General features: G+C 39.0%; 1 protein-coding gene across 1 annotated transcript in view; it reads left to right on the top strand.

Moving 5' to 3' along the window:
* ELL2 (elongation factor for RNA polymerase II 2) overlaps positions 1 to 15,357 on the top strand; it is a 37,145-nt gene extending 21,788 nt beyond the window's left edge. Inside the window, exons 4-12 of the mRNA XM_037373742.1 lie at positions 47 to 210; positions 1,945 to 2,204; positions 4,942 to 5,066; positions 5,205 to 5,304; positions 7,137 to 7,698; positions 9,997 to 10,066; positions 13,430 to 13,601; positions 14,613 to 14,657; positions 14,796 to 15,357. Of these exons, the coding sequence (XP_037229639.1) occupies positions 47 to 210; positions 1,945 to 2,204; positions 4,942 to 5,066; positions 5,205 to 5,304; positions 7,137 to 7,698; positions 9,997 to 10,066; positions 13,430 to 13,601; positions 14,613 to 14,657; positions 14,796 to 14,936 (1,639 nt within the window). The 3' untranslated portion in view covers positions 14,937 to 15,357. The remainder of the gene's footprint in view (positions 1 to 46; positions 211 to 1,944; positions 2,205 to 4,941; positions 5,067 to 5,204; positions 5,305 to 7,136; positions 7,699 to 9,996; positions 10,067 to 13,429; positions 13,602 to 14,612; positions 14,658 to 14,795) is intronic.
* The last annotated feature ends 2,657 nt before the right edge of the window (positions 15,358 to 18,014 follow it).

Here is an 18,014-nt window from a genome sequence, read left to right as displayed (position 1 = left end):
AACCTGAACTAGTGCTTGGGCTTAACCTTTTTCAATGTTTTTATAGTTCCGGAGACTCAAAACTCACTAGCCTGGGAGTTATACAGAATAAAATCGCCGTACGTGCAACTAGTGATTCCTGTCAGACGACTAAAGCACGCTTGACCCAGGTAGAAGAGGAGTCATGCAATAGAAATCTAAAGGTCATTAAAGCTGGTGGACCATTTCTAGGTATGGTTGTATTTCATTTTCTACTAGATGTCTGTAAGATTTTTAAATGCAGTAGTTTGTCTTTTCAGCATATTCTTGGGTAAAGTGGTTGTTACCTTGGGTAAGGTCTTGGTTGTACGTAGCTTGCCTCTCATGTGACAGGTTTGCAGTCTCCTGTTGCTGCGTTCAGACATTCTTTTTCACTCCCAGAAACCTGCCAGTCCTTCCTTGTTCCATATTGCTTGACTGGTTGAAATTTTGGCCATTGAGCTAAGGGGTTTTACCACCCCACGCACCTAAATTCTCTGGTTTACTAGCTAATGCTATGTTTGTGTAACAGCAGTTTTGAGTCCCTGAATACTGTGCTAAACTATTAACCTTAATTTGTAATCTAAAAAATTTAACATTGAGAAGGTCTTATATGCAAATTCATAGCTTAATGTGAAAGACTTTGCTTTTCACACTTGCTAATGCTGATTTAAATGCTTACAGTATCATCTGTGGAGGAGGGGTGTGTATCTACATTGAATTTACCTTGTCAGAAAGTTTGTAATGTGTTTAATAGACTGGCAAGTTCATACTGTTGTAAAAAAAATTTGTGTGTGTTTGCATGATTGGATTTGTTCTTGGAAACCAGAAGGACAGACTCTGGGGGAGCAGTTGAGGTGGGAAAGATTTGGCCTCCACTGCAAGATGGAAACAAATTTTTGCTATTCCGGAGGACAAGCAGTACGTAAGCACAGCTCAGTCTCTGTGTTTTTGATAGAAGAGAGCAAGCTCCAGATTGTGTCATCAGTACTCATTAAGGCTCCCTCATGTACCAAACATGAGCTGTTGATTTCAGAAAAATGCCTGGTTTCTGTCACATCCTCTGTTGGACTGCTAACAGTATTTACTAGAATAATGTTCTGTAGTATTCTGATTTTTTTTTTTTTCTGTCCAACAGCAAATGCTGACTAAAAATACAGAGGAGTTTAAAAACAAGGGAGTTGAAAACAAAAGTTTCCAGTTTAAAAACACTGGAAAACTGAGATTCAGGTTGGGTGGAATTACTGTAAAATTCTGAACGCATCACTGGCAAACACTTGCATTGTTCCTCCAGCTGAGAAAGATGGGTTGTGTATTTTTTGTAGAGTATGATCCAAAGTGCTGTGCAGGCTGTGTTTTAAAACTTCTCTGGCCTGGCTCCCAAGAACTGTTGAATTCTTGGTGTATTGTTTCTGACAAACGTGGGCTTATTAATTAAGTGGGGAACATTTCAGCTTAAAATGTGGGGTAACTTATGGTAAGTCAAGTGATTAACACCAAGTGTTGGTAGTTTCTTTAAGCAGTGATGCAGGTAAAGGTTTAGACTTGGTCTCCCTAGACATCAGTGGGGAATCTTTTAATGATATGGAAGACTTTTGCATCACACTTTAGAGTGCACGTCTAAAAAAATGCCAGATTTTCGGTATCAGTGCTTGAGCTTATAAACTGGAAAAATAATAACAGCACCATCTATATAAATAATCAATAAAGTCTTCTTACTAGTATCCCTTATTTACTAGCATTTTTTAATATTGGATATTTGTTAATGTCTATCTTGATGTATCTTTACTACCTGTATTCTTATAGATCTTGAAATGCTATCTAAATAGTTTTTAGAGTTTATCTAGTTTCGTAAATTCTTTTAAATCAACTTTCTTGTCTTCTCCTAACCTCCCATGTCACCCTGTTTTTTTCTTTCTTTTTTTTTTTTTATAACCCTTACTTTAGGCAGAAGAGTACCGATCAAAAAACTAATACGGTGTGGTTCAAGTCCTGTGCTAGTGCGGAATAAAGTGACATCCACAAACTGCGGCAAAACATCACGGAGGTCTCAAAAACACAGTAGTGTTTCCCACAGACCATACAAGGACAGGGTGGTTCACTTACTGGCACTGAAGAATTACAAGAAACCAGAGCTACTTGCTCGCTTGCAGCGAGATGGTGTCAACCAAAAGGACAGGAATTCCCTTGGAATTATCCTCAAGCAGGTGAGGTCACAGAGTTTGTGCCAGCAGTTTTTCCCTCCTGCTGTTCTTTTAATTGTAGTTTCGAGCTGTGTTACTCCAGTGTTTAAATTAGAAAATAATAAACAACTTGGGTAATGGTCCCTGTTAAGTTTTTCAGTAACCTTTACACAGATGCCCCAGACTGCAAGTCAGCATGATGAGGGGAAGGGCAAATTAAAAAAATTTTGTGGAGTGGTTTTGTTTTGCTAGAATGGCAGGCAATAATTAACTATTTCTAGCTCTGTTTGTCCTGATGTCTTAGTTTTTCCTCGCTCTTACTTGGACTGTTCAGCTGCTCAATTGAGAGAAACTGACCACATGTACTCTCAATTCTGTGAAGTAGTTTGTCATAGTATTTAGTATTTCTTGTGACAAGTTTATGAGGAGAGAAGTTTGGTAATTGCATAGGTTAGAATTTCAATTGAATGTAGCTGGTGACCTGTAAAGGTACTTGGCTTCTCTTGGGAACTGTTAGAATTGTGATGCAGGGAAGGGTGTTACAGCCAAATCATAAATGAAATAGGTGGTGGTGGTCCAATTTTGAGCATAGCCTTTCTTTGGTGTCATGTGGATTTTGTCTTTATCTTACTTTAAACCTTTTTTTATATTCAGTGACTTTTCCAGTGCTCCATTAAGTTCCACTTGTATTTCTTTATCACATCCATCAAAATTATTGGTAAGCTTATAATGTGGTATTGGTAAGCCTATAATGTGGTACAGGTGAAAGTTTTAAGCTGTGTGTTTGAGAGCATCACTTAGTAATTTTCTACAACAACCGTTCAGAAAAGGCTTTTTGATGTATAAGATGGCAGTGGCTTCTCCCTTACTTTTTAAATATTTGCTGTATCAGTAGACTGTGGCTGAATTGTGCATGAATTAATATATAAAGAAGGAATATTTCTCATTTATCAAGGGAAAGAAGTGTTTTAGAACCTATTAAAGTGAGTAAAATTCTACATTTATGCAGCTTTGATCCTACACTGAATTTTAAAAACTCATTCCTTGAATATGTCAAGTGTTGTTGCTTTGTTTACACGGTGCAATAGTGGTTTTTTTACCCTGAAGACATACACAATTGAACGAGATCCGTGTTCTTACATACAGATTGAAGCAGTCAATTTATTAAGTCAATTATAAAATTCCAAAAGATCAGTTCTCAAGAGGGTAAAAGGTGCAAAAACTTTGTGTCCTGTTTCTCTTGGCAATGTTTAAGGACACTTTCTTGGAGTCTGTTCCCTTTATGTGGAGTAGACTACCCCAGGCTGTTGGTTTTCACTCAGAAATGGTTGTGTTAGCAGCACTAAACCCTGAAAAGCCTTGCTGACTCTTTTTTCCAGCTTCGTAATAAGGGGTTTTAGGGGGTTTGGGGCTTTTTTTTTTTTTTTTGGGGGGGGGGGGGGGAGGTGGGGGGGGAAGCTGTGTGTGTGTTTTTTTGTACAGATCTAAAAGCAGCAGCCAGAACTTGGTAAGATCTAATACACACAGATTTGCTTCTCTTAGAATCTAGCCTTCGTTCTCTTTTTAATGAGTGAATTACTGTTTCAGGGTATCTTGGTTACTTTGGGTTGGTTTGTTTGTTAGTTTTAAGCTGGGAACAGACAGACACACAGACAGACATGAATTAGTATTTATCACTTTTCATGTTTTGGAGGAAAAAATAGGCAAAGCTGTGAAAAGGCGAGTTATTCGGCATTTTGTATTAATGGAGAGCTTTTCTTTGAGGTTTTCTCTGAAACTCTGAACAGGTGTCAAGTGATGAAGTCTAAACCACCACTTTAGTGGTCAGCAGTCTCAGGGTTTTACTAACTCATTTTAACTTTTTGATTATGAGGAAGATATAAACCCATTTTATTTTCAAAAGTGTACAGCAAGGCATGCACGCAGCCTTCTCGCGACAATACTTTGCTGTAACGAATCCTGTGTCTGCAAAATTAAGAGTGCTTCTCCTTAATTTTTAGCACTCCTTAAATGTTTTAGCACTAAACCTTGTTTTCAAAAAGTAACTTGCTAGATGTGAGTAGAGTTACTTTTTTTCCCCAATTGGCAAAACATTGATATGGCTTAAAACTAATGGCATAGATTAAATAATTAATCTTTGTACTTGAAGTAGTTCAGGGCTAGTTGGGTTATCGCAAAACACTGTGCAGTAGAAAGCTTTTGTGTGGCTTTTAAACAGAATTGCTTTTCTTTCTCAAGCCAAATGATGACATACTGTGGTCATTAATTGGATGATGGAAAAAATGCATTGTTCCATGGATAGTCTGCTCTGCCATCCCAGTATAGCTGTGTAAAACGAAAGAACAGCAGGTTTCCTCCTGCAGTTGAACAAATCTGAATTTGTATGTGGAGATAGCATTCTTCAGTTGTTAAAAAAAGAAACATAAATAAACAACTAGGCCTCTTAATGTAAAGTTTTGGCGTAGTATTGGCTGTATTAAAGACAATATGGTGAGGAGAGAGGTTTTCATGGAGTATGTTTCATACAGCAGCAGTGTGGGATTTTCTTACATTCAAATTCCTACCTCTCAAATGGGTCGCATTTTTTTTAAATTGGTGCTCATTACGTGAGAGCCACTTTTGATCTTCACATCTGACAAACCTGGAAAACTGGTGTATGATTGCCTTTTCAGCTTTGATTTAGCTTTGCAGTACCAGTCTTATTTCTGTAGTTCGCATTTAGGTATAATGAATGTTTATTTTCTTAAATGTCTGCCTGTAGGTAGCCAGCTTGAATCCAAAGGATAACTGCTACGTTCTGAGGGATTACTTATTTAAAGACATTCAGAAAGATTGGCCTGGATACACTGAAGAAGAAAGACAGTCATTGGAGTTAATACTTTCAAAGTAAGCTCAGTTTCCAGGGGAAGGAAAATAGCCTTCTAAAAAACTTTCTCTGGGAGATGAATGTCTGTCTTCCCTATAATGAAATAACTATGACATAGACATTTCTGCTTGTAACCTGATGTTGGGTCATCCTTACAGGAAGTTAAATCCACCTCAGAGTGCCGCCACTGCCACCACTACCAGCAGCGATTCGGTCTCTGCTGCAACTTCTAAGAACAATGATAAATCAACTACTCAGGTATGTTTTTGGGGGGTGTGTGTGTGTTTAACATTATTTACAATGTATTAAGATTTAGCACACTTTATATAAAGATTCATCACACTTTATAGAACACTATATAAAGTTGTGAAGCACTAACAGACTTTTTAACACATGAAAAACTGAAACTTTTATTTCTAATTGGTTTATTTTTTTATAGAGGGAGGTTTGCACTGTCAGAGAGATTTGACAAAATGTCAAAACCCTTACAGTCACGTAGCTTAAGGGCCGCTATATTTATCATTCTGTATTTCAGAATGTTTATTAAAATATTTGGGAAAATAAACAATTGCTCTCTACACAGTATTTTGTAAACACACCTAGGTCTCTGACAAAGATGAGCCTTGTCATGTTTGAACAGCCAACACCTTGGCCTAAATCACAACTGACCATGCATCGCATGTTGACCTTGCAGAAGCCTTGTAGAGTTTCAACTCACCTGCTGAACTTCTTGGTTACCGTTACTGTTACACAACCCTGTACTATGGTTAAATACTTAAAACTGTTTTGTATTGCCACATAACTTGTTTATCTTGATGTGCCTGAAGGTCTTCTAAAGACAAGACATGTATGTTTTTGTTACATGGCTGTATGTGTTCAAGGTTTTTGTGGTATGGTAGTTAATAATACACAAAATATGCACAAACATCCTTGTGCTACTGTTTAAAGCTTAGGAAGGTCTAAAATAAAGACAAATTACAGTGGTGATCCACTTGGAGGAATATGTTTTTAATTATTTTTCCATATAGGCATCATTTAAGCACCTGTTTTGATTTAGGGTAGCCCAGGTATGAAAAGGCAGATCTGAATCAGCAGGTACATCTGCCTCCCCACAGCCTTTTCAGACTTAAAATGCACGTGTCCTGTTTTCCTATCAATACAAGAGGATTGTATTGATAGCATATCAATATGCAAACACTTTTAGAAGAAGTTTGGAAGATTTTGCTTAAAAGGCATCACTTTAAGGAGAAATTTGATACCTTCTATGACTAAAACTGCACACTTCAGTGCACACAGTGTACAGGGGTAAACTGGGAGGTACAGAAAGTCCTTTATCACCGAGATAACCACATTTAAATGGAGGAGGGAGGGCACACCTCTGTTTTTTCCCCCCTGATTTTCTTCCAGTCAGAGCATGAAATGCTACAGGTCCCAGCGACCTCTGTGCGCTTGCCTCTGTACACACGGAGTCTGGATTTATTTCAGCAGGGTGGCACAGAGCTGTGTCTGGCACTCCTGGTCCAAGCTGTCGCTTATACATCAACCTGAGCAGCATATGTTTGCTAGGCAAGGTGATGTGAGCCATCGTTGCACCTGGAGAACAGCTGGGATGACAGCTTAGGGGAACCAGGGGCTTTACCTGTTCTTATCAGCTTTGCACTTCACACACCCTGGTAAGCTCACTGCCGTATGCTTCTTGGGGCTGCTGTAGTCAGCTGTGTGGCTGTGTGACAGCAAAGGCTGGCTCTTGACCTGGTGTTTCCAAACAGGGATTGGTACCTGAGCAATAACCACCTGACCTCATTTCGGTGACGCCTTTGGTAGTAGAGCTGCTGTAGAGAGCATCTTTCTCCCAAAGACTTTTAGCTGTAGATTTGAAGAGCAACTTGCAAAGTCATAAGATTAGAAACCTGGGATGTAATACACCATGTATTTAGCTGTAGTACTTCTTTGTTTGACAGCTCTTGTTAGGGAAGGTGTGTTTTCAACAATTGCCTGTTAAGAAATGCTCCTTTTGCAGAACGGCAGCAAAACTTAATTCTGATCTTGTTTTTTTGGTTGGTTTGTTGGTGTTTTTTTAATTATTACAGAAACGGCATTCGAGTCCCATTTCTGTCCGTCACATGGGCAAAAAGCAGAGGATAGCTCATCAGAGCAATCGAATGTACCCCTTGCTCAGCAGCCACCTGCCAGCCCTCAGTGCAAAAGCCACCACTGCCCCTCTGCTGTCCACCACCACCACCACAACCATCTTGACTCCCTCTTCTGCGTTGCTACCTTCCACATGCCTCATTTCCAGCACTCCTCAAGTTGCCTTGTACAAATCCCCCAGCACCCCTAAGGGGCAGGGGTCACAAAAGCTGCCGGTGGCCACCTTCAGTCAAAATGGAAGTATCGCCTGTGAAGTGCAGCAGGAAAAACATACCTCTCTGACTCCTTGTGGAACCCCAGTGGCTCCCGCCGTGCAGGTGAAGCCTCCTGTGTCTGCCGGCAAGAAGCCTGTGGTGTTGCACAAAAAGTCCTGTAATGTGAAAGAGCATGAGAAGAACAAAAGCAATACGCAGGATGTTAGGGCAAGTGAGGAGAAGAAAAACGCTAGTGAAGAAGAAACTAGCAACTGGAAAAAATCCTCCGATCTGGATTCAGGTGATGGTATTAACACACTGCTTTTCCTAACTGCTGTATGGGTAATCCTGGTGAAAAGGGACCGCCAAGAAAATGGTCTGTTTTTTCATTTGCTGTATGTTAAGTGCTTTGCCATTATCCCTACTTTATGGTCATGAAGAATCATTTTTTTGTTTTTGCCATTGCATTACCTTGTAAATGTTAGTTTGAAAAAAAGAAGGAAAAAAAACCCCAAACAACAAAAACCACAACAAAACCCAGAAGCTGTCCTCCTGGAACTTCATCTAAATTTAGGTTCATTTTAAAGAATTCTCACTGTGTAGTACAAAAATAATTAGAAACATTAAATGGATCGCTGTTGGGCAGAAACTGGTGAAGAGGAAGAGCTAGGTGCTAGAACAACACAAGGAATGGATTTTTTTTTGTTTAGCTTGATTTCCAGTAAACTGACAGTTTACTGAAGCTTAATCCACTTTTTCCCATCAGCCAATTGTAAAGTCTGTATGCTGAAAATAAAAACCTGTGATGCATATTTATAGCATACTAGTTTACTTAAACACACAGATGTAAATGTATTTCATTGTGTATCACAACACAAGGTTCATCAAACTCTCAGAGTCTAAAACCTACATAAACTGATGTGGTTTACTAGAGTTCTGATTTGAACTGGGCTGTGGGCTCCTCTCCATCTTAGCTGCAGAATTTATTACTTCAAAAGATGTAGAAATGGTACACGCTTAAAATGGCATTGAAAAGCTTAACAGAAGTGCACAAAGAGTACTTGATTTCTTAACATGCACACACACACAAAATAGGGCAGAGTTCAGCTCCTGTGTTAAATCTGCGTGTTAACTAATTTCAGTGGTTTGACTCGCAGATTAGAAGTCAGGTTTAGCTCTCTGCTGTCACAGCTTGGGAGGCATCTTTAGAGTATGCAAGGTGCCTCTTTGAACTGATGGTGTGCTTTGAGATGGTCTTTCCACATTAGCCTGGACATACCTCAAGTGCCTGCATGGTTTGGGATTGCTTTGAATTCGTAAACATCTGACCCGTCTTTCTCCAGAAGCTGGTAACAAAATTTTGAACAGCTAGGGAAGGAAAAAATCTGTACAGCGTTTCAAGTTAGTGCTTACCCTGAAGGTTTCAAATGGTCCAAGCCAGAATGAACTTGAATTTTCGAAAATCAAATGCTTGCAGGAAAACTGTTCACATAAGTTGGTTTTACATACTGTGACTATTAGTATTACTGTTTGCTTTTTTCTCAAATTTTGTTCCCACTTCTGCACTTCTCTTTATACTCTGCTGTGCCATGTAATAATCGTAATATTAAAAGCAGAAAAATTGAGTAGAACATCACATGATAGCTCTTTTCTCCCCCCATGGCTTAAAGCTGAGATAGCTTAGAGATTGGCAAGAATGTTGAGTGTTAGCAGAAATACTGTGTTTACACAGTGGCCATGTAAGTTAATAGTGAATATAAAGGATTGTGTGTTTTTTAAGCTCGCCGCAAAACCCCAAATGAAAAGCAGAGATTACCAGGACACTTGAGTGTTCCTCCTTGTCCCAGCTAACTTTTTCTTACAGCAGCTAATGTTCTTATTTATCAGAAAGATAGGAGGCTCCTGAAATATTCCTTTAAAAACAGGGATTAGAGATTAAGCATACTGTGCTTTCTAAATGCCATTTAAAAGAGCTAAAGAGCAATTTACAAGTGCAAATAACTTTCAAACCCAGTATTGCCATGTTAATGAGGAGCAAGTCTTTGTTGCAGGTTATTGAAGCCTGAGTGCCAGTAACCCATATACAATAGTATTGACTTTCCCACTTCGAAGAGTGCTGAAGTTAAATCTAACTTTGGATATCTGTAATTGGCAAGGAAGGAGGAATAAAAAACATGGCATGAAAAGAACTTAAGCTTTCTACTCTATTTCTCACTGGAACTCGCATGTTGGAATAGATACATATCTGTCTACCTCTGTGTCAAGCTGTTGTCTTTTGTGCAGCTACATTTGTTGCTGCATAATTTGAATTGCTGTGCAGATGCCACATCACGTCTTCAAATAAGAAAAACTGACCTTGGATGAATACTGTGGTAGCACAGAACCTGTAGAATAAAGTAGCCGTGCCCTCTTTCTAAACCCCGGGACTGCCTACTGTGGAGAAGGTCATGTGAGCCCTATTATTAACTTACAGTGCTTATTCAGAGTAATTTACTGTGAGAATAAAACTCTAAAGGATTATGTTTTCAAGCCTGTCAGGTTAGTATTGTTCAGCTATATTAAAAATCTGTTTTATCACAAGTATCAAAATTCTGTTTTTCTGTAGGACTTAAAGAAACTTGCACTGCCTCTGTAGAATCTCCTTCCTCAACATCTGAACAACCAGACTACATCCTGTGAGTAAAATGATGAAAACTCTCTTGCCACTGATGGAAGTAGTTGAAAAATCACATATAAAAACTCTCATTTAGCTGCAAAATCAAAAATTTACCAAAATGTAAATTTAGAAGAATGACATGTAATTTTAGAATAATGACAAGTTTCTTTAAGTCACTCAGCTGCCTTATTCAAGTACTGGTGAGTTTTAAACACTGAGATTGTCCCTTAATTATTGCAGGGGAAAAGAAGTGTAAAAAGAATTTTTGATATACTGTAGAAGAAGATTTGAAATGCTTGATTACATTCTTCTATAAGAACACAATTAAAAAAAACAACGAACCTGTGCTGTTTTCTTTGTAGAGGTCAGGCAATACAGGAGGAAAGCTGAATGCAAAATACTGAATATGTAAATTTGAACATCTTTCCTGTGTTTTCACTGCTTAGTGTTTCTAAGCTGGAAAGCTGGGGAGGGAAGATGGCAGACACTGAAGTCCAGCATTACAAAGCCTTTATATGAGCTAACAGGAGTTAACTATCAAAGTTATTTCTAAAACTTTGGTGTAGAATGGCCACTGACTAACTTGAAGTTACAGGAAAATTGTCCAATTACACCATAGAATTGCAGACTGAAGAGCTAGAGCAAACAGAAAAATCTCAAATTCAGATTTTAAATTTTAGCTGCTTAATTTTGACTACAAAGCAAGACAAAAATGCATTATTTGACTTGCACATCAAATGTTACATATCTACAATGACTGGCATTTTGCAGCCTATGGAATTACAGAAGGGCTTCCTGGTGAGTTTAATTTTAACTCCTTAACAAGCTGGCACACATTAGATTAAAATTCCCAAAAGATAAAATTTTCCTTCTATATAAAAAAGTTTTTAATCTATATCAAGTATTAAAGAACTTTAAAATTAAATAGCTCTAATAACAGAATCATTTGGTTGCCTAAATCCTTTTTTAGAATATTTAAACTTTTCTACCAGGAAGAGTTTTCATTACTGTTGTAAAAAGAGAAATAGCTTCCGCAAATGCCCAGTGTCTGGGCTTTTCCCTCACTGTTTTATCAGTGGGCTTTTTTGAAAATGTGAATGTTGAAAGAGGCTGCAGTAGAATAACTGGAATAACTTGGTCAGTGCAACCTGAATTTCTAGTAAAATGCTCTTCTCGTGGGAGGATAGGCACAGTGGGGAGCAATCTCACCTCTTTCCTTTGCTGGAAGTATGAGATTGAGAAGGTTTTGATGGGCCTTCAGTGCTCAGAGCTGAAACGAGCACCATGATAGGTAAAGCCAGGATGAGCCTGACGCTTGCGGGCAGTGCAGTTGTGTGGCACCAGCTGCAGAAGCAGCGTTGTTGAGTCCCCTCGTTGTATTTGCAGTGAAGGAGTGGAGGGAGAAGCGTGTCTATCTGTTAAAATGCTACACATTGCCAGGTTCCCCAGCTTCTGCCCAAGGAGTAAGGTCAGCAAGGGTGGTCAGACCTCCCCATAGCGCCTGGGTGCATCTTCCATCTGCATTAGAGCAGATGGGGTGGTAGCACCCTGCGTCATATTTAATGCTGTGAGTGATGCTTTGTGAAAAGACTGAGAGTTAGTCTGGTCCTGCAGGGAAGCAGTCTAGTCCTTCACGCATTAGCTAAGAACTCAAACCTGTGTTTAATTCCCAGCCTCTGCTGGGTGAAAATGAGCAGATTCAGCTCTTTGCTGTCCGCTTCTCAATCAGCTGAGGGCGGTGACACTGAGGAGTAAGGTATGTGGGTTTTGGTAATCTACTATTAAAGTTGCATGTCAATAGCCATTGCTACAAGCTTAAAAAAAAAAAAAAAAAAGAAACGAAAAGAAAAAAGCCTTCATGCAAGTTTTCATGAAGTTGGTTTAGTTCTGATTGGGATTAAAAGCTTTAATGAAGAATCCCTGTGAAAGGGGCAACATCTGGAGCAATCTCAGAGATAATCAGCTGGCTGTAGTGTCCTGGAAAAAAATGAGGTCGAGCTGTTTCAGACATCTGCCTGATCACTACAGAAAGATTGAAACCTGAGAGCAGCTGACTTGCAATTTGATCCAGTTTAAAGGACTTTGGTAGTTTATTCCAGCTTCTCTTCCTGTCTTTCAAATGCTGCATAATTCATGAGTGAAGGTACTTTCCATCTTAATATAAAGATTATGAGAGTAAAGGAACTCAAGCTTTCTTTTTGCTTAAACTTTGCTTAGAAGAAAACAAAAATGGATTCCTGTTTCTTTCCATTTCTACTCATTTCTTCCCTCTCCACACACTTCGATTGCAAGTGCTTTGCTGGGCTCTTGCCCTATGCTAGGACTCTTGCTGTGGGCTGTAGCCGGTAGTCCGCCTGTCACTTTACAGGTACCTCCCAAAATGTTGAAGGGCACCTGCAGTTTTCCTTTAAAAACCCTCTAGTGCTCTAATCAGGTTCATCTGACCTGGGACACATCACTGACAAAAAACGTTGTCTGCATTGGTACAGACTTTCAACTTGTTAATTTTTTATTGCTTATGAAAATCAACCTAAGGGTCGTTTGAAGGATTTGTCCCTGTGTGGAGGTGCCTGTGTTATCCAAAGAGAACCAGGTCTTCTGGCTAGGGGAACCAGAAGTATTGGTGTGATGGCGGTGCAAAGTGGTATCTGTTACTCACATTGCCACTTTGTGCTGGATTTGTCTAATGAGCTTGTTAAATTCACTCATGTTGACCTGAGGGAGAGGGGAATGAAGCAAGTTTCAATCACATCAGTCATGGGATTTGCCCTCCTTAGGAGGTGAGGTGATGAGATTTTTTTTTTTCTTTTGTTCCCAACTTGTCTGCAGTTTGTTTCTGTTGCTGTTTTGCAAATGCCTTAGTTGAGTGGACAGCAATGGAACTGGTTTTCATGAAAATAATTAATTTTATCCTTAACTAGGCTTTGCTGTTAGGCACTAATGTAGCCAAAAACCTAGCTGCATCCAACTCCATAATTGGAGTCACTTATAAAAATATAATGAAAATGAATTTTCAAAAGTAAATGTTACTTAACTGACCTGTCCTTTCATGGAGTTTATAATCTAGCAGTTTCTCTCCCTCAGTGAAGCTGATGTGTTTATTGGTCCTTCTATATTTGTATGATTGCTAATGTTTTCTAAGTATGCCACATATATTTTTCTTTGCCAGCTTCTGAATAAAAACTCTAAAAAGTACAATATTGGCAACTGTCATAAAAGTACGGTAGATTTCTGTAATTACATAAATGTGTTCTCTTGGAGCACATGTGCTTATCTGTGGAAGCAGTCAGTCGCATAGTTAACTGACTTAATGCTTGGGTATCTACACTTGATATTCACTGACCGTGATGTAAAATTTCACATGTACTTATTTTTCCATTAGAAAATACACAGCTATAGGCTCATACAATCAACGCCAGAGTTACGAGGATGACTTCAATGCGGAGTTTGATGAATACAGGACTTTGCATGCTCGAATAGACAGTGTCATCAAGAGATTCACGCAGCTTGATGAACTGCGGAAGAGTCTTTCTCCAGGGTCCAAAGAATATGAGGTAAAGAAGGATAAAACTGTGAAGATTGTGTTTCATCGCTCTCTTAGCCCTTCCAAAAGCCCACATTTTCAGCAGGGCAGACTCTTCAGTATATTAATCTATTAAATTAGATTAATATCATTTTAAAAGACTTGTCAGGTTCAATGTCTGAGACTGAGTAATAGGTCACGTAGCTGGAATTACCAGAGTGGCTCAGACTTTGCTGACTGCCTTAGCATCCTTCCAAGGTGGTTGCTGTTACACAGAGTAGGGAGAGGATTGGAAGCACATGGAAACCAGCGTCCATAATACCAAAGCTTTCCTGCTCCTCTGTTTCCCATGATTTTATACACTTAACTAAACCTACTGCCACAACTTACTCATCTCCCAGGTGGCTGATCCTAGCTACAGTTTTCACAAAGAGAGTTAAACACCTGATATTCTGGTTTTCCAACCTGGACTTCTCTGTGTTGGACATACAAATTTCAGATATTTGGTATTAGGGTTCTTTAATTCTCTGTGCACGCTGAGGATTTTGGGTTGGCTTTTATTGCATTTTTGGCCAGATTGCAGATGTGTTTGTGAGCAGAGGGAGTATTTTAAAATCCCTGGTACTGCTCGATCAGACAAAGGGAAGTCTTGTAGACCCTGCTCAGACCCAGACCATGCTCGGGCCCTGCGTGGGCTAGCTCTGATTTTTGAAGTTTGAGGAAACCCTGCAAAAAGTTGTTCAGCCCTGAAACTCTACCTATTTGAGCTGTCTGTGAATGCACAGCAGCTTAAGTGACTGCTCAAAGGGAATCTTCAAACACATGCTCCCTTTGTTGTCTGTTTAGAGGTTTAATTGCAGATTTTGCGTGATATGGGGAGTTGAGGGTTTATTTTTGCAGTGCCAGGAGAGTGGTGGCTCATGGATAGCGAAATATCTAGAGGAAAACTGAGTATATTTTTAGCATTTTACATAAATTTGCATTTTCTGACAGTGGTGAAATGTTCCTCATATTGTCTTCATGTACTTTTTTTTCCTTGAAGGTCTTTTGTGAGGAAGTCTTAGAAGAGTATCAAAAGGTAAAAGAGGTATGTGTAACACCAGATTTGTGGAAGGTAGCAGTCACCAAGACTGGCTCAAGGCTATTTTTAAGCAAAGAAGATGAAATACTAAACTCTGCAGAAATGTTTTCATGCCCAGATTTTCATTTTACCTCATCTTTACAGTCTTATCCCAGCTACTATGAAGAGAAACACAGATGTGAGTACCTCCACAAGAAGCTGTCTCACATCAAGAGAATGGTAGTGGAATTCGACAGACAGCAGGCAGAGACGTGGCACTACGCCTTATTTGGCCAGCACAGTTGAATGAAGCCTGTTTATTTAAAACTTAGTTGCTCAAAGATTCTCCAAGTTAGTATCAAACCTCTGCATTACATAAATTTCAGTATTAGTAGACTTAAGTTAACTACTTGTGGTGTTGGTGGTGTTTTATTGTTTGTTTGTTTGTTGGTTTTTTTTTCATATTTGAAGCTGCTTTTTCTGGTCCCTTTTCTTCAAGAGTTACGTTTGTCCATTGAAGTAATTCTGTCAGTAGATGCTGGGGACCCAGTGCCTTTACTATGAAATTGTGACACTTTAAGAAAATATTGTCTTAAACTGAAATGTGTTTGGGTAGGTATAAGCCTGTTTTCTGCCCTTCCTTGTTAATGCAAACTCTTTGCCTTAAATGGTAGAAACTTCAGAAATTTGCACAAAGTTAAAAAAAAAATTTTTTTTGGAGGGTTAAAGAGGCATGTATATGTATGTGCTGTATACAGCCCATTTTGTTACAACAGAAACTCACCACTGCAACTTCAACCATCCATTGCAGTGGTTGCCTTAAGGTGTTTGTTTGTGTGTATTTAATGCATTAAATTATCAGCTACACTGCTTCCCACTTTGCACCTGGGAAGCACTGTGTGGCCTACCAGTGTCTGGAAGTGTGTGCGTTTACTGTGTGTGTGTAAGAATGTGTGGGTGTGAGCATGTGTGATGGGGAAAATAAAAGAAACACACAAAAAAAGCTGCTACTTTACGTAGGCGCTTAGGTTAAAACAACTGATCAGTGTTGCTATAGGTTTTTCCTATAAAAATGCTCCTTCTATTGTGGAAGATGAGAGCATTTCATTTCAATAGTTTGTCAGCTTTAATAATATTGGGGAGATTATTAAAATAAAATACAGTTTTGGGGCAAGATTATAAAATTAAACATGTAGGTTACCTATTTATATACTACTACAAAGTATTTTTTGAAGAGAGATATGCAAAGAAGCTACTGCCTACATGAAAGATATATATTTAAAGATTTTTGTCCTGGATACCAGGAATATAACAAAGAACAGATGTATTTAACTTTAAAATACTGTGATCATCAAACAGCACAAACTTCCATTTCATGCAGTTTTTAGGTTTATTTTGATGTAAACCACTGCTTACTTTATCATGTGAAAACACAGGTTATTTGGTCAAAACTGAGGAAAACCTTTGTGTGTCTTAATGTGTTTCTCTTTTCAAAATGCTGCCAATTGAAAAGGGAAGCATTATGTTTACAAATCTGGAGGTTTTGCCAAAATTTTGGTAGCATTGCTAATACGTTTTATATCCAGCATCCAAAAAATGTTGTGTATCACTGTAAACCAGAAAATGTGCAATTGCCAGAAAACATGCATTCAGGTAAACGGGAGCAATGGAGTATTTGCCTTAAATTTCTTGGTTCAAAGACATCACATTCATGATGATGGAACGACAAGCAAGGTGCCTCCCTTTCTGTTACATGTCCAATACTTGTGTTACCTCCTTGAGACCAGGTTGGCTTTGGGTCTCTCAAATTAGCACAGTAGTTTTCAACTCCACATTTCAAACAGCAATATGAAGAGAAGGTTTCTTGCTTCCCGTTCTGCATTCATCTGGGTTGAATGCTGGAATTCAGTGCTGAGCGTACACCCACAGTAGTGCCCAGGTGTCAGCATGGGGGCATTCAAATCGTTGCAGGTCTGGATGCAGCTGCGCTGGGTTGTTAGCCTTCAACCCAGAAATAAAGTGGCTGTTCAGATTAAAACGGTGTGAAGTTCCCCATTATTGGGACCCATTTTGGCAGTTCTGTGCTCTTTATCTGAACTCTGTGCCTGGATCTGACATCAACTGCCATCATGGGACACACAGTGCTGCTACAGCTGTCTCAATGTGTTGCAATAACTGAGACTCAGTGCAGTTAATTGACTTTTCTTTTTTACCTTTACACCTTTTACCATTGGCCTGTATTTGCATGCATCATCTGGCTTACAGGCTGTGTATGTGTTGCAGCTGGATGTTAGTTTAGAGGTCCAGAACTGCATATCATCATCAGACCTGGCAAGCTACTGTAAAGGCCTTAATTGAAAGTTTTGCCCATTTGCCTTGAGCATTTCTGAAGCCTTGCAAGTATACCTGAAAGCCTGTGTATTGCAAAATTGTGCAGTAAATCTACACTTCTCTTGTTTCCTTGGCATTGACATTCCTGTTCAGCAAATGCTGAAGCTGGAGTAAGGCCTCTGACAGTGTGTTTGCCTTTCCTGTAGAACTGGCCTGCTCACTCAGAGAAACAAACATTGCCTGTGGTGGCATTTGGGCTGGGGTTATACTACTACAGATCTGAAGCAAATGATTGATGTAGAGAAGGGGCAACTGCATGTCTCCTTCGTGGAAATTGTGAATGTCACTACAGTTTATAAAAATAAAAGCACTTGATTGAAAGGGAGGTGATAGCCCTTCCCAGTTGGCTGGAAAAACTTGGGGATATTTGAGGGAGAAAAACTGCAGCCTAAGTAAATTATTTTTTTGTAATTGTAGATATTCTCTAAACTGTCGCTTGAAACAGCTGACTTGCCTGCTTTTAAGTTTTCAGTTCACCTTGTCAGTTATATTAAAAACAAAAACAAAAACAAAACACAACAAAAAAACCAACAGTAATCTTCAAATCTTTTGGAAGTGTTTTGTAGAACATGTAGAGAAGTTTTGATGTAGCTTTTCTTCAACAGATTTTAAACAGAAATTGGCTTACAGTGTTGATAATTGTAACTCTGCTCACTTGTTAGCCTTTTTTTAAATAGTAATGTGACAACCAGTCTTTCTAGATGCATAAATGTTGATTCATGCGAAGACCTATGGCTCCTTTGAAGTATAGTTCTTTTCATAAATTGACTATCATTTGTTTCTGTAGCTGATGGGGGACGGACATGGCCAGCAGTTCCATAACCTCCTTTTGGGGAAGGATATGGAACAGATTGAGAAAAGACAATATTTGTGAACATGAAAGATTAAAATGGGGCTGTGGATCCCCCTTTCTGACTTTGAGAGTATTTTACATCTTTTTAAAATTGTTTCTTTTCAAACTGTATTAAGACTGTATGTGAAACGTCCTAAGGC

The sequence above is a fragment of the Falco rusticolus genome, chromosome Z (assembly GCF_015220075.1).
Source record: "Falco rusticolus isolate bFalRus1 chromosome Z, bFalRus1.pri, whole genome shotgun sequence".
NCBI lineage: Eukaryota > Metazoa > Chordata > Aves > Falconiformes > Falconidae > Falco > Falco rusticolus.
The sequence above is the reverse complement of the archived record's forward strand: the minus strand, read 5'-3'. Positions and strand labels throughout refer to the sequence as shown.